This window comes from Diadema antillarum, unplaced genomic scaffold, assembly GCF_040938485.1.
Source record: "Diadema antillarum isolate AM-2024a unplaced genomic scaffold, OU_Dant_1.0 seq00000651_RagTag, whole genome shotgun sequence".
NCBI classification, from domain to species: Eukaryota; Metazoa; Echinodermata; class Echinoidea; order Diadematoida; family Diadematidae; genus Diadema; species Diadema antillarum.
In genome coordinates this window covers 668,085-683,747 of record NW_027271564.1, presented here as the reverse complement: position 1 = coordinate 683,747, position 15,663 = coordinate 668,085, and the positions used below count along the sequence as shown (strand labels likewise).

General features: G+C 39.5%; 1 protein-coding gene and 1 long non-coding RNA gene across 2 annotated transcripts; both read left to right on the top strand.

Annotated features, from left to right (window-relative positions):
• The first annotated feature begins 200 nt into the window (after positions 1 to 200).
• On the top strand, positions 201 to 3,235 carry LOC139736539 (uncharacterized). The gene is made up of 3 exons (XR_011711262.1): positions 201 to 279; positions 2,113 to 2,291; positions 2,846 to 3,235. It is a non-coding gene; the product is annotated as an uncharacterized lncRNA (long non-coding RNA).
• A 2,569-nt stretch (positions 3,236 to 5,804) lies between these two features.
• On the top strand, positions 5,805 to 7,541 carry LOC139736515 (uncharacterized). The gene has a single exon (XM_071647264.1). The coding sequence runs from the start codon at positions 5,820 to 5,822 to the stop codon at positions 7,539 to 7,541; it is 1,722 nt and encodes a 573-aa protein (XP_071503365.1). The 5' UTR covers positions 5,805 to 5,819.
• The last annotated feature ends 8,122 nt before the right edge of the window (positions 7,542 to 15,663 follow it).

The following is a 15,663-nucleotide window of genomic DNA, read 5'->3' as shown; positions in this document are numbered from 1 at the left end:
AACACACAATCTACCCCCCACCCCCACCCCCACCCCATCTCTCTCCCCCTCTCTCTCTCTCTCTCTCACCTCTCTCTCGGTTTTGTTTATATTACCCAGGAGGCCTTTCTCCTCCTCGTGATCAAAACAAGGCCATTCTCTGTTTAATGTCCCTCGCCACGCCACGCCACGTAGTATCGCATTGTGAAACAGAAGGCACGCTCTATTCATAGAGTACTGTGACACGCTAAATCTCTTCCTCTCTTCCGCAGAAAAAGGTCCATGTCGCCATGACAGTTGGTAAGAAGACCATTCAATTTTTTAGTCTGTTTATGTTGTATCTATATTCATATTTATGGCAGGTCTTCTAGCAGTAAGTTATGCTGATTAACACTTCTAACAGAAAGGTTTGCAGCTACGGATTAATTCTGCTCTGCCAGTAGAAGAGAGGCAGAGGTGTATCGTGAGTGCGGGATCGAGAGAGAACGAATGTGTTGCACGGCGTGGTTTCTTGATGTCAACGGGAAACTCAGCACAGCTATATTCCATTGGAAGTATCATTTATTCGTATCATATAATGTTCTTTGTACTTATAATATCATGAAGTTTCAATTAACTGTGAAATCCTGATGAAGTTCAAACTCGAATATGAATGAAGTTGGTACGGATTAATTCTGCTCTGCCAGTAGAAGAGAGGCAGAGGTGTATCGTGAGTGCGGGATCGAGAGAGAACGAATGTGTTGCACGGCGTGGTTTCTTGATGTCAACGGGAAACTCAGCACAGCTATATTCCATTGGAAGTATCATTTATTCGTATCATATAATGTTCTTTGTACTTATAATATCATGAAGTTTCAATTAACTGTGAAATCCTGATGAAGTTCAAACTCGAATATGAATGAAGTTGGTACCGTATTATACTGGTAATCGTGGTATGCAAATTCGGCAATATGTCACAGGAATATATGCCTACGATTGGAACATCGTAATGAGAGTATAGCTTTACAACCTCAATTCTTTCTAGTTTATTATTGGCTTATGTGATGTTGAGTCTATGTTTATTGCATAAGTAAGCAAAGGTAGGCACATATCAGTTTAATTCAATAACATACATGTCATACTATATAGGCCACGTCCAAGCAGTCACGCACACAGCGCGATCGCTTTACAGCACTGAACATGCCCCCTGTTCATAGAGTACACGTACGCGTACGTACTTAGTATACTGTAAAACATGATATATTCGCGGCATGAATTTTTCGCGAATTGGATCGACAGCCTTTTTCGTGGTATGAAATTTTCGCGAAGTGCCACTGGCGTTCAATGCATATAGTGTAAACAAGGACTTTCGCGTGCATTTTAATTTCGCGAATCTTGGCGCTCGCGAAATTCGCGAAATTAAAGTGCACGCGAAAATTCCTCGTTTTACAGCATAAACCAAACCCGACGTGGTGCGTGGGGATAACACGCGATCAAATACGAGTACCTGCATACAACAGGTACTGCGTTCTTTATAAGCAAGGCAGATGAAAATAGTTTGTTAGATATTTGACAATTAGATCAATTTTGGTTAGAATTCTTAAAGGAGAGATCATTTAAATTGGAATACAGAGTTTACGGTGGGAGCCTTGCATGCTGTCCCGTAGCGTTATGGTAAACGTGTGTAACGTATAGCGTGCGTACGCGTACGCGTGCGCATATGGGGAAAATATATGGCATTATATAATGGATTCAAGAATGTAGCCAATTGGAAGCGCTGAAATGAGTCACGTGTGCGCTCATGATTTTTCTTATACATGCATGCGCAGATGTTACAAGTGCGTCGCGCGCTACTTAGTACGCGCTGTCAATCCTGTAAACAACTTCTAGTTAAACAACTTTTCGTTATTTGGTTATTTGGTTCATTGCATAAGATTACACATTTTTCCCCAGTAAATTTATGTACCTTCATTGTACTTTTTCGTATCGTTTTTCTTTTCTCTTTTTTTTTTCGATATGTAATCTCAAATGTATAATTCACATGGTTATCTCCAATACCCTGATTGGGTGACATGAGATAAATTAAATTGTCATTGTCATTGTCAATTGTCAACTGTCAAATTGTCATTGACCTTTCTCTTAATTCATTTCTAGTTCTGGCTGCCGTGCCATGCCAGCCGGCCTTTCCTTGTGCATAACATGTGTGGCGATGGCCTACGTATATGTGCGGGATTTCCGAGTGCGACGTGCGTAAATGTTTGGGACGAACATCTTCGGACATCTTGACTTTTGAGCGAGTGCTACATGTAGCTGACTGGTATTGACCCACAAAGGTACATGAAAAATTCTGTTAGTTTCCGACCCATTTCATAAATCAAATAATTAGTGGAGATGCAGCTCACTCTCGGGCATTTACAATGTAGTGCAACATGCACTCGGCTTCGCCTCGATCGTGCATGTTTCACAATTGTAAATACCCTTGAGTGCGCTACAACTTCATTGACGTACTCTCACCTGTGTATTATTTGTATAATTATCGTAATTGCCTTGGCCAAAGACTAAACACCGGAGTTCAGTCGGCGTTAGCTCCGCCTATTAACAGAACCTGCATGACATCATCTCATGAATAAAGGGTTTTTTCCTTTGCGCAAAAATGCGCTAGGGCCCTTGGGGCCCAAACCGAATGGAAAAAATCATAAAAAATATTTTGCAAATGTGGATACATGTTCCCAACGCGTCCTATCAACAGTAAAAGTGCTACATTTTTTTTTATGTATAGCTCCTTATCAAAGCAAACAATCTAATAAGTTTCTGAAAAGATAAATAAAGGGGACAAATGTCTGTCATTTCGACTACAAATTGGATTTTTTTGATGTACCGTCGACAGGGCCCCAGCCAAAGAAGTGAAAAGGTGTGGGGCGCCCGCTACTAGGATTACACGGGGCCCCTGGGGAGGGCGGGGCCAGGCATTGCGCAATCACTTTACTCAGCATGGTCATCGATTGAAGGTCAACCGTCAGCATGTACTCGGATATATTTTGGAATATTCTGCGTCTTCCACATCATGTTTAGGCAAGTCTTTCCGTAATAATGATTTACAATGTACAAAGTTTGTCATAACTGCATATCGGGGTAGGAAAGTGAGATGAACGTGTAGAATTTGTGGTAAGTTTATGAGGATTCATTTCATTTTTAATGGCGGCGGATGCAATTTGACCCCTCATTCATTTTGACGTACGCGGGGTTACGAGATGGTGCGGATTGATTAACACGTAATTAAGCGGGTGTCCAATTTCTGAAGGCTATGTCCTTGACGTTCGGCGTCCCTACCACTGACTGCGACCAGCAGCGTGCAGCCCATTGTACGCATAGCTAACTGCGACCAGCAGCCCCATACGCATAGCGTAATGGGGCTTCGCATTGACGTTGTAGCATTCAGGATCATGACAGAATTAGTAATAGTATCTATCGCAGGTAAATGTCAACTTAAAATCCAAAAATTTCTTCGATTTGAAGACTTACCAATTAATTTGAAGTATCGAAAACAGGCTTCGAACAACGTTTGGTTCTACCAATAGTCCCTTTCTTTTCGAATTGATGACTGAATGTGACTCGGTCGAGAGGACCTTGGGAGAGCTACATACACTGACTACTACGGCCAGCACATGCGCACACAAACATCTTATCCATTGATGGCTTTGAAATTTGTGCGCATGTGATGTGTTCGCATGCACTGGCTGTTAGTATTCAGTGTATGTAGCTCTCCCAAGGTCCTCTCGACCGAGTCACATTCAGTCATCAATTCGAACAGAAAGGGACTATAGGCAGAACCAAACGTCGCCCGAAGCCTGTTTTCAATACTTCACCTTAATTGGTACATGTAAGTCTTCAAATTGAAGAATTTTTGGGATTTTAAGTTGACATTTATCCTGCAATACTAAATCTGTCATGATCCTGAATGCTACAATGCGAAGCCCGATTACGCTATGCGTATGGGACTGCTGGTCGCTATGCGTATGGGGCTGCTGGTCGCAGTTAATTGCATGATTACTAAGACATGAGAGCACTTTTGGGCGAGTAAGTCTCACAGTGTTAGTTATATGAAAGGTACTTTAACCTGAAACACAAACTAAGTCAAGGAAATTCAAGGAAACTTTTGAGGTACCAAAACTTTTTATTATCTTTAAGGCAAAATCGTGAAATAGATATAAGCCCCACCGTAACTGCATGCAATCAGGTAGGTAGTGCCCCGCGACGCCCGCGCCCACGGCCCCGCCGTACGGGGTACAGCCCCATTACCGTAACCGCAACGGCGACCCTAACACGTACGAATACACACAGCGCACCGTTCGGTCGTTTCGCGTTTCTATAGTAAGCAAGGTTATCTACAGTAGGTTAGGTTTAGCCAAGTTAGGTTAGGGTTGTAGAATCTATGGTTAAATTAGTCAAGGGACATTTTGCAAGCCTTTTCAAGAATGAAAGGCCAAAGGGAGAAAGATGTCCAGCAGAAATCGGCCCTCTCTGACTCTGCCGCGCCGCTGTATCAACCACGCATAAATGTAATTTGGTGGGGTCACATTCAAGTATAGGGTCTATACTGTGGAAGAAAGCCCCACCACTGCACTGCCAAACAGTAAACTACATGTGATGTAGAGCCTTGTTGTCGTTGTACAATCATTTAGTATACAACGTGCTTCGCATGGCATCTGCGATCTGGTTGGGCTAGCTACCTTGTACTTACAATGTACATAGGGGCTGAATTCACAAGTACAGTGTATAACAGAAAAGCTGTGGTACCGTACAGGCAGGCAGTGTAGTGTTGGGGCCTATTTCATGAGTAGACAAATCTATGCCCAATTTAATACAATAAAGACCAGTCTACAACTACAAGTACAATCAACATCTTGATTTCATTAGCATGATCAGGCAGGCCTATGTGCTATGTCAGGTTGTCCTTGCACTGCACTGATGTCTGAATCATACACTAGTAAAATATAAAATAAAACTATGTCCTTATGCTGTGTATAATCAAGGAAGTTCAATACAAATGTAGATCGTAGATTGCAGCCAGTTGGAGTCACAATTGTTGTGTTCCCTTTTTGAGTTTGAACCCATAGGCCATATTTGATGCCATCAGTCAAAAATATTTGAAGTCAAATGGTTATGTGCCAAACCGGATCTGCCTCGCACTTGTCACAGCTAGGAAGACAATTGATTCATAAGTTTTTACATAAACATTCACAGGCACAATTTTAGGTTTCAGTGATTGTATCAGTAGCACACAGGACTTTGCAAGACAGTCTACAATGTGTGTCAATTCATGTCCAGTGCTATATTAGTTTAAAAGGGTATTCCTCAACAAATACAGATTCCTGTGATGAATATTATTATCAGTATCATTACCAAGATTTTACAGATTACGTGTCATCATTCAGCTCCCAATGCAACTCTTGTTTTCATACATTTGATTTTTGTACAGATATCATCCCGATTTGATGGACAGGGTAAGAGAACTGGCTGCAGGCATCCAGGTCAAACACTAATCCAGAGCTTACAGATCATTCATTCCCGTAGCCCACTGTCTCAAAGATGTCTATTAGCAACTGTGCATGATAAGCCTCTCCAGCAAAAAGCCGCATCTCACAAATTACATGGATTTCCTTTCAGGCATGTTCATTTGGATCTGCTCAAAAGTAGAACTTGTAGAGCACAATAGATAGAAAGGGGAGGGGGTCATGGCAGATCGAACGGCTGCATTTCACAAAGACCTGAATTTGTGAACCTGTTACATTGATACAGGAAAATTGAGACTGAATCCAAGATGCTGTGTCTCATTTCTCCAAAGATATTGCCCAGAACTTATGGACCGTGTGCGGGACATGGCTGCTGGAGTGGGGGACACCTCCTCAACTGTTGGTCCGGCAAGAGGCTCAAGTTGCCAGGAAAAGATCAGAGTTGGGAACCAAGGGTCGAAGAGAATTAAAGGAGAATCTACCGAGCCTAGAAGCAAAAGACAGCACCTGGCTGGGGATACAACCACATCCTCTGTAAGTGTTTCCCAAAATGAGGAGTCCTGCTTGCAGCAAGGTAGCACCCAAAACCAGACATCTGGCAGGCTGACAGCAAAGGACATAACGGGAAGCATTGAGTGCTTAGATGGAGGAGTTCCACTCATCACAATTTATCCTCCCAGTAGCAAGTCAGCAACTGTGACTAAGGAGGAGTATGACAAGCTTGGCAGCTTCTGTGGTGCATTTAAGGCTAAGTGCAAAGGCCTACAGACTAGCGATGACCAGCTTAGGCAATTGCTTCTCAATCTGCTCTATTCATCAGGCACAAAGTACGCATTTGACTACATGCTGACAGAGGACACAAGTGGGCAATGGCAGGCCAAACTCGTTATCTGCAGTGTTCTTTGTGGTGTGTGTCATAGTAGCTCAAAGAAGGCAGCAAAGCAAAATTTGCTGAACTCTTTCGCGCATTCTTTGATAGAGAACCACACCATTGTGATTCAAGAAGGTTTGCCACTTGACCCCGTGCTAGGATGCAGCAGTAAAATTTGGTATAACCCTTCCTACTCAAATCAGTTCCCTGAGGGAGTCAAGGCATGTGAGGCTTCAACAACAGAACCTCAGTCTGAAACTCTTCAAACAGAGTCTAACATCATTTCCGCTTCATCGATCTTGGAACAGTTGCCCTATGATGTTCGAACAAATGATCTCAATCGTGTTATTGCTCCTGCTCCAAGAATACCAGGTTTTTTTCTCTATGAAACAATAGAAGAAGAATCCAACCAACCTCCCATTGAAAACCCAATTTGTAAGATCATGAACTCAGTAAGTGTTTCTAAATTACACGCTGACTTCCAGACAGAAGAGTATCCCAGGCCTAAAAATTCCACAGCAGTTCTGTGCACAGTGTACATCTCCTCCCGCCGTGTTGGAGCTGGTTTGGCACTCAATGCGCGGGAGGCCAAGCATCTTGCTGCCCACAATGCCCTACGGGCCTTAGAAATGACGCATGTTACCCTTCGAAAAACTTCAGCCACTGATGGGGAGGCTGTGGGCCGCAGTCAGTTGACAGATGATTCTAACCAGGAGACCTCAATAGCAGAGTCCAATGTTGGCCACAAGCTGCTGAAGATGATGGGCTGGAAAGGTGAAGGGGGGCTAGGCAAGACGGGGGAGGGAATCGCCGTCCCTGTCAAGGCAACAGGCAACGATTCGTCATCCAAAGCAGGACTTGGCTTTGACCTAGCACAGCTGAAGGACCCAGACACAAAGCAGCTTGATAACGGGAAAACGTGGCAGTTCCTTCAAGCCTATGCCAGCTCAACAAACGATGAGGATTTGGTTTTCAGCAAAGATTTCAGTATAAATGAAAGAAAAGTTGTCCATGGCATGGCTCTCAAGCTGGGGTTGAAGACAAAGTCTAGGGGAAAGGGTGATGACAGATATATGACAGTTAGTCGAAAGTGGGACGTACACAGATTGGTTCAAGCTTTGGCAGAGAAAGGGGGTAGAATAGGGAATTATGAACTCCTTCAACCCTCACTTGGGGGCTCATTTGTACCTGCTATCTAAGTTGAATGCCATTATTGCAGCTTTGTTGCTGTCAATGTTACATTGTATATCATACAATGCATGACATTTTCTCAACATTTGCACTCCTTTTCCCTAAAACCGAAAACTTAATTTCTATTTACCCGCAGAAATGGCTGAGACATTGGTTTTGAACAGAACAAGCATCAGTGCACTGTTTTCCTTATGTCTCACATATTCATGGTGGGGGGGGGGGGGGGGGGGTGGGGGGAGTGTTTGCCAATTTTGATGAAGTTGTCTTCTGAAATTCAGCTGAGTTGCATACTAAGGTGGTAATGGTAACAGCCCCCACTGGCAAGGAAAGTTTTGGATGGTGAACTGAAAATGACAATGTAGTTTGACCTCTTATGCAGTGAACATATCACAACACTTTGGTTGTCAGTTCAGAAATGCCTTCATCATCTAAAGAAATTGTGTTGAAGTTCAAGGAATAATTGCATCCCCTGCAAAGGATATCGTAGATCAAGCTAATTTGTTGAATACAGGTAGGCAAAAATTTAGTGACTGACTCTAGGCTCAGCTCACTACTTGATTTGCCCTGATCTGAGAACACAGATTTAGTATACAGTGCACTCCCGTTAAAATTCTGCTTACAACAAAGTGAAAATTTAGGCCCCAACTTCATCAGCTCTATACACTGTAAAACATGATATATTCGCGACATGAAATTTTCGCGAATTGGAGCTGACAGCCTTTTTCGTGGCATGAAATTTTCGCGAATTGCTACTGGCATTCAATGCATGTAGTGTAGACAAAAGCTTTCACGTGCATTTTAATTTCGCAAATTTTGGCGCTCGCGAAATTCGCGAAATTAAAGTGCACGCGAAAATTCCTCGTTTTACAGTATATATTTTTTTGTTTACGTTTGTTTTATAACGGTATTTCGATATAATGAAAGAAAACTGCAGGTCTCGAGGGCTTTATCATAACAGGAATTGACTGTATTTTGATTTTATATACATCAATTGTCAAATATACATCATGTAACATATTCAATGTTTAATGTTACTTTGACTTATGCAAGATTGATGGTATTATATTTTTTTTTACCAAGCGCTGTCTCCAGATAACGTATAATGAAGTTTGGAGGAATAACTACATGTGTACAGTGTAGCTTGAAGGGGTTACCTACATGTACATGCTGTATTAAGCTAATGGTTCCAATAGTAGGTGACATTTTGATAGATGCAACATGTTTCTTCTTTGTAATCTATTTTGTAATGTCCATTGTCAGTAGTCAAGCTTTTTTTTCTTATGGTGATAACGGTAGTAATGAAGATGGTAATTCAGACGTACTAAATCCGAGATATAGTTTGTACTGTGTCTTTTTTTTTTTTTCATTACCTGGAGTAAGAAAAACTAAGAATGTTACAGTACACGTGTAGTTTACAATGCATGCAAGTGACCAAGAAGTTCTGTTGTGTCATTGGTAAAGCAAGCTGTGATACTTCAGTTTAAGACACTCTTCAGTCTTTGTTGCCCTTTGCTTCATAGGAAGAGCAGTTATTTTCAAATTCTCATTGGGTTCTTTCAAGAGACCCTTTTTGCAAAAAGCTGAATTGGGTTAACTGGGTAAATGTGACCAACAATCTTTTGCGACATGTCCCTGTAGTGTGACATACACATGTAAATTGAGGGGGGTTTTTTTGTTTTTTGTTTTTCCTTTGGTGACTGGACGATGCTCCAAGTATACCACCAGGGGAAAAAAATAGTTTGTGCTAGGGGCATTTTCTGCTTGCTAGATATTAACAGCTGCAACCCTCAATCCAAGTAAACGTGAAATGTCATTCCATGTTAAGTTTACCGGTAACTTTTAAACAACAGTAAAATTGGACTAAGAACATGATGGATGTTTATGAATGATGTGAAAAGGAAGTCCAAGATATGCAGTAAACACAACTACATGTATTAAAAAAAAACACACATACACCACTTTTTCAGTAAATTTCATATACAATAGTGGCCAGGACAATATCACTGATTCATAAAATTGTGGATCTTAAAAATTCCATATTTGAGTCACACTACTCATTTGTTTTAATTGATGTGGTACTCTATGCATTACCTAAGCTCAGCTTGCATAGATTTCACTTCAAAAGTCACTATCAAAGGAGGTAGGCAGAAGAGAGCTACTTCCCTACATGTGGCTTCCAATTATATGATGCCATGTTGTTGTTATATATGTCTCCAAAATGATAGAATATTTCTGGCTTTGGTTTCTATTCTTCTCAAAACAATTGTTGTACATACATTATACATGTGTACATTACCTGTCCATGAATTGCGGCATAGGAATGTACTTGTGAAAACTGGTACATGTGCAGGCAAACTCCCGATATAGCAAGATATACAATTTGTTTGGACTGCAAGGACATTCATGTTATGAAATCTTGTTAAAATGGACAAAGTAAATAAAGAAAAATACAAAATATTGTTGCATCTGTGTTCATTATATTAATAACAGAGTTCACCTATATGGTGCATGGTATTTGTTGGTACCAGAAGTGCATGCTTTTCTTTTTTTTTGTCTCCCTTATGTCAAAATTTTTGTTGTTTGGTGTTTTTTTTTTCAAGTTTGCCCACAACCAGTTTCTGGTGAACCTCATTATAAAGAGGCCATATACATGTATAATGAAACCCTCTTAATACAACAAGGTCATTTGTAGGTCCCAACTCTTTCAGTTTCTTAAATTTTGTTCCCTGATATAGTGAGAAACATGGTACATTGAAATTGTCGTGATTTTGAGTCGTGATGTGAATGAGGTTCCCCTGCTATTAATTTTCATGTACGAGGGAAAATGTTTTGATGTGTGTATCTTTTTCATCATGATGAATAAAATTTACTTGTACAGTATCTAAATGATTTTAGTGCCTCTTTTATATTACACATAGTAGAGTGTGTGTAATTTATACTTCTAAACTGTCAGTTCTAAACTGGATGTGTGTGTATGTGTGAGTGCAAATATCTCCTTGTGTAGACAATTCTGTGAAAACATGTCAGCAGTTACAGTGTATAACCGTACTCAAAAAGTGGATGTCTTCATTAGTTTGGTACTTATAATATAATTAGCAGCAGCTCTCACAAGAACCAGTACACGTTTACCAGTACATACAATTTGTAGAATGTAGTAACAGTCTGAAACAGGGGCCTGTTGCATTAAAGTTACAATTATGGTACATGTATCTTTGTCATCCAATGGTAACTTCCATGGAATTCTTGATTGTGATTGGCTGTTGAGTATTGTTGCCATGGTAGTTACCATTGGATGGCAAAGATACCATAATTGTAACTTTTATGCAACGGGCCCCAGATCTAGTTTTTTTTTTTTTTTTTGGGGGGGGGGGGGATTAGGGTGATGCATGTGGCATGAGTACATTGTACATGCAAGTTCAGTTTCAAGGATTGGGCAGTACAGTGTATTGGACATGAACAGCTAAGAGATGAAGTTTACAGGGCTGGGGTGCATGCTTGCCCTTGAACAAGTGTGTGTGCATGGATGTAGGCCTATATTATATGTATATATTTCATTGTGAACTTTGACCATCCCTTTCGTGTTCAAGAAAATTACCAAATTTATTTCTACCACATTTACAAATATACAGTCAACCTTACCTATATAAGTCAAATCTATTATGACTGAAGAAATAGCTTCAACTTAGAGAAAATGCATTTGATGAGGTATTAAAATCACTAGACTATAAAGAGAAGAGGACTTGAAAAGACCTTCGACTTAGGCAATTATTCAACTATGAGAGGTCGACATTAATAAGCAAGGTTGACTGTACATCTGAATGGCTAAACAAGTTTTAGGGAAAGTTCAGTTACATTTAACATTTGACCTTTGGGGATTTTGCCCAAAAGCCAATCAGTGCATGTTATGTGTAACCTCATGTTGCTTTCATACCTGGGCCAAATGTGTGTATATATATATGTATGTATATATATATATATATATATATATATGCCTATTTATACTTTGTATATACAATACAATGTATATATCTTGTACTCTAATATATCAATCATTTAGCAATTTTGGTTAACATGCTATAGGATGGACAGACAACAGCAAGACATTGCGGTTTGAATTCACAAAGGTAACTCAATGGTTTGAATATATCCAATGGACGTATACAAAAATAGGGGTACATTGTATGTAGAGCACATACACGGGTAGCATGCTTTCTTCACTGGAGATATACATGTATTGGCATCTGTGCACACTTCTGCAGTTGAAGTTTGAACATTTCAGGCACTACAGATTTAAACTACATTTCTAAATTCCTGCCAATCCATCCTTTATGGCAGAATAAAAAAAAAAAACCATTAAGTACCAAACTGTGGTCCACAAACCCACACACACAAGGTCTTTATTCAATCAAAAACAGAAAGAACTACAGATTTAAACTACATTTCTTAATTCCTGCCAATGCATCCTTTATATCAAATAAAAAAATAACCATTAAGTACCAAATTGTGGTCTATAAACCCACATACCCATACACAAGGTCTTTATTCAATCAAAAACAAAAAGAACCCCATATAAACCCCATATAAACCATAACAGCCAACACGGACATGACATTTTATAAATACTTCAATGTGCAGTTTATTGCTCTTACATGTACAAAGACTGTACACTGTATAACACAACATGTAACACTTCAATGCTTTCCAAACAAAGCACACAGTTTCAGCCTCCACTATGCCTTGACCAGTCATAATTCATTCCTGACCTGTATGAAATTCAAACAATGGTTACATGTAATTACCTTGAAAATAGTACAGGTACATAACATCTCACTGGTCTCTTTATGCATTTCTGAAGTTACAGTAATATACAAAACTTTGGGTTATGCAGAACTGATGATGGACGGATGAAATACCCCCCCCCCAAAAAAAAAAAAATAATAATAATAATAACAATGATAATGATAATAATAATAATAAATTAATTAATTAATCAATAAATAAATACATACATACAAAATAAATTTAGAAATATAGAAATAAAAAAAGTATTGCCCACTGGAACTTTATATGAGCAAACTTAAAATGTGGGATCAATATTCTGTATACGTACAGTGGAACCTTGTTATGACAAGGTTGGATATAGCGAGATAGCAGAGACTCCAACTCTCCCGTTTTCGACGGGAGATCTCCCGCCGAAAACCCATTTTTGCAAAATCTCCCGTTCTCCCGCTTGAGATTAAATTTCTCCCATCCTGGCTCTGTGTCTCCCGTTGGAAAGGATTTCTTACTTATTGCTATAGTATGATGAAAAAATAAGCCTTAGATAGCACCAGAGAGCATCTAGAAATCTAGGAACTTCGCGCTTCATACACATCAACTTCGAGTCTCCCGTTTGCTAGGGGTTTCAGGCGGGAGAATCTCCAGATCAGAAGGTGCTTGGGGTTGGAGTCTCTGAGATAGTACCTGATACAATGAGGTAATTTTGCAGGTTTTGTTTTTATCACTAATATGATAAAATAATACTGGCCTCTTGTCTGAAGTCCATCAAAATGACACTCATGGCACAGAGATGAGAAGATGCCAAATATGAGGAGGAGATTTCAGTGGGTCCAAACAGCTTGTAATAACAAGGTTTATCTGTATTATGGAGATGGAATATAGTGGCACCTCATAATAACCAGTTGGGATATAGCAAGATATCAGTACACGTATAGTTAAACCAAAACACAGTCGTTTATCGAAATGATAAATACACAGTACTTGGTTATTGAGGTTGAAAAGTGCCTAGTAAAAAAGACACGGCAGAATACTCGCATACAAGTTTTCACAATTACTGAAAAAGAAAACGTGAAGGAATCCTCCTGCAGAAATGAATCGCTGAAAAACAGGACGAGGAACGGCAAACCACAAGAGCCCAGTTGCACTGAATGTTCATATCTGTTTCCAAAGCATATACCCAGCTAAGCTCATCCATTTCATACACAAAGTACTGTTCTGACTCTGTTTCTTAATGATGAGATTCACTTCTGTTTTTTTTTTTCCTGCTGTAGATATAGTACTCAAAATCTGAAGACTTTCTGCTTCTACATTTCACGGTCCAAGTGCAGTAATAAACAGTGGGCTGCATTGCTTCAAAACTATCAATACGACCCTAAAACAAGGACAGTAAATAAAATACTGTACTGCACATGAATGTTTAGTGTATCTTGTGATGGCATTTCCTTCAATGTTCACTTTCTGATTCTTTTCATGTACAAGAAGACACTGGAAAGAGTTGAGAATCAGTGCCTCGACTGATTTACACAAGTGACTGCAACTGAGGTATGTGATATGAAAACTGAATCCTGAAAATCTTTACAACTGTTTTTTATATCAGTCGAATGGCCAAGAAAATGAACCACAAATATAGATGTGAATTGAATGAATGCAGAAGTATAGAATAGAATACACCAGTAAAGTTTGAGGAAAATCGGACAATCTGTCCAAAAGTTATGACTAGATAAAGTTTCGGTATCGCCGTCACTGGATTACAAACTACAACAATTTGTGATGTCACTGTAGTACAAGGATATAAAAAATATATAAATAGAGAATTCAACATACTGTCTTTTTTTTTTCCAGCATGATGAATGAGACAGTATTTGGCTTTGTACCTCTTTCAGAAGATATGATAAATGATAAACAATGTATGTCAGTAACAAGGACAAGGAATGTGTACTTTCTTGTGGAATTTTCTTTATATTCTAAATTGAAAATTTAGAATATTCTTCTTGAAGTATCAATAAGTCACATGTCTAGTCATGTGACCTAAAGGTATCACTTGAGAGCCTGCTCCTGTGCAATGTCAAGTTGGTTCCATGTACCATGTTACACTACTTTGGACCTGCATGAAATTGGGAAGATTGTATGTGCAACTGATCAACTGATTTTGTCAATCAGTTGCATTGAAAACATCTCGATGGAAGAATTTCACGAATTTGACAATTACACAGTACCCACTGCATGCTATAAGGATTAGAACCAGCACTTGCTGTCGGGCAGAAGCTCGGTGGTCTAGTGGAGATGACACCTGTCCCGAGATCAGGACGTTGTTGGTTTGAATCCTGCCCGAATACTTAGGCCCATGATTTCTTTTATCATTGACTACTACTACTAAAACACTGATCAATTCAGTGCTTATTTACGTCCATGTCGGGCAATTCGTCAATCAGCAGCATTAAAAACATGTTGATGAAAGAAATTCATAAATTTGAATAAGAGCGTATATATTCTTTAGTTCAATGTTTAGAGCAGGAGCATCATTTAATGCAGTCAACATAGCTTGGAGTGCTCTATCATTGAGGTTTTATCAGACAATGACAGACACAATATCTCAAATCACCCATGTGTCTACAGATGCCTCAAGAGTGTCTTCAATCTACGGCCCCAAGCGCCATGCTACCACTTCATTTGGGACGTCTGCAAAGTACCTATTAAAGTACATTTATGTTAGGAATACTAGCCAAAATCACAGACTGTCTATGAGTAACTTGACACAAAAAGTATGTACTGTATGTACTCTACTAGTATCTGTATCTTAAATCAAGGGTGAACACGGAGCGCAGTCTCCCTGACACTGAAGGCCATTTCTTCTATTTACCCTGATGCTATCCCCTAGTTCAAGGCAACCAACAAAAGCATACCATTTGCTCATACATCATCACCAATTGCTACACGACAAAGTCCCAAAGACCAACTATCATATCCTCAGATATCCATGAATCTACGACCTAGAAATTTGTGTGAATTTCATGATGTTTCTATGAAACATTAAAGATTTCAAAATTTTCAGAGAAAGAAGAAAAAAAAAACCCACTATATTTAGTACAACATGATACTGCAGTAGGCATCAAATCACTTTTTAAGCTCAGAGTGAATATCATGTGGTGGTGAAACTGAAGAAAAAAAAATATCAATGGGAGTGCACAGAGCAGAGAAGAGCTCTGACATCTTTACAACAAATATCAGAGGCAGTGACAAAATACTTGCTAGGTTCTAGTTTCCTGACGCAAGCAACAATGATTAAAAGCAAGTCAAGGTGGAATCTACACACAAACAAAACCTCTTTTTCCTTTGCATGTGAGCACAAAA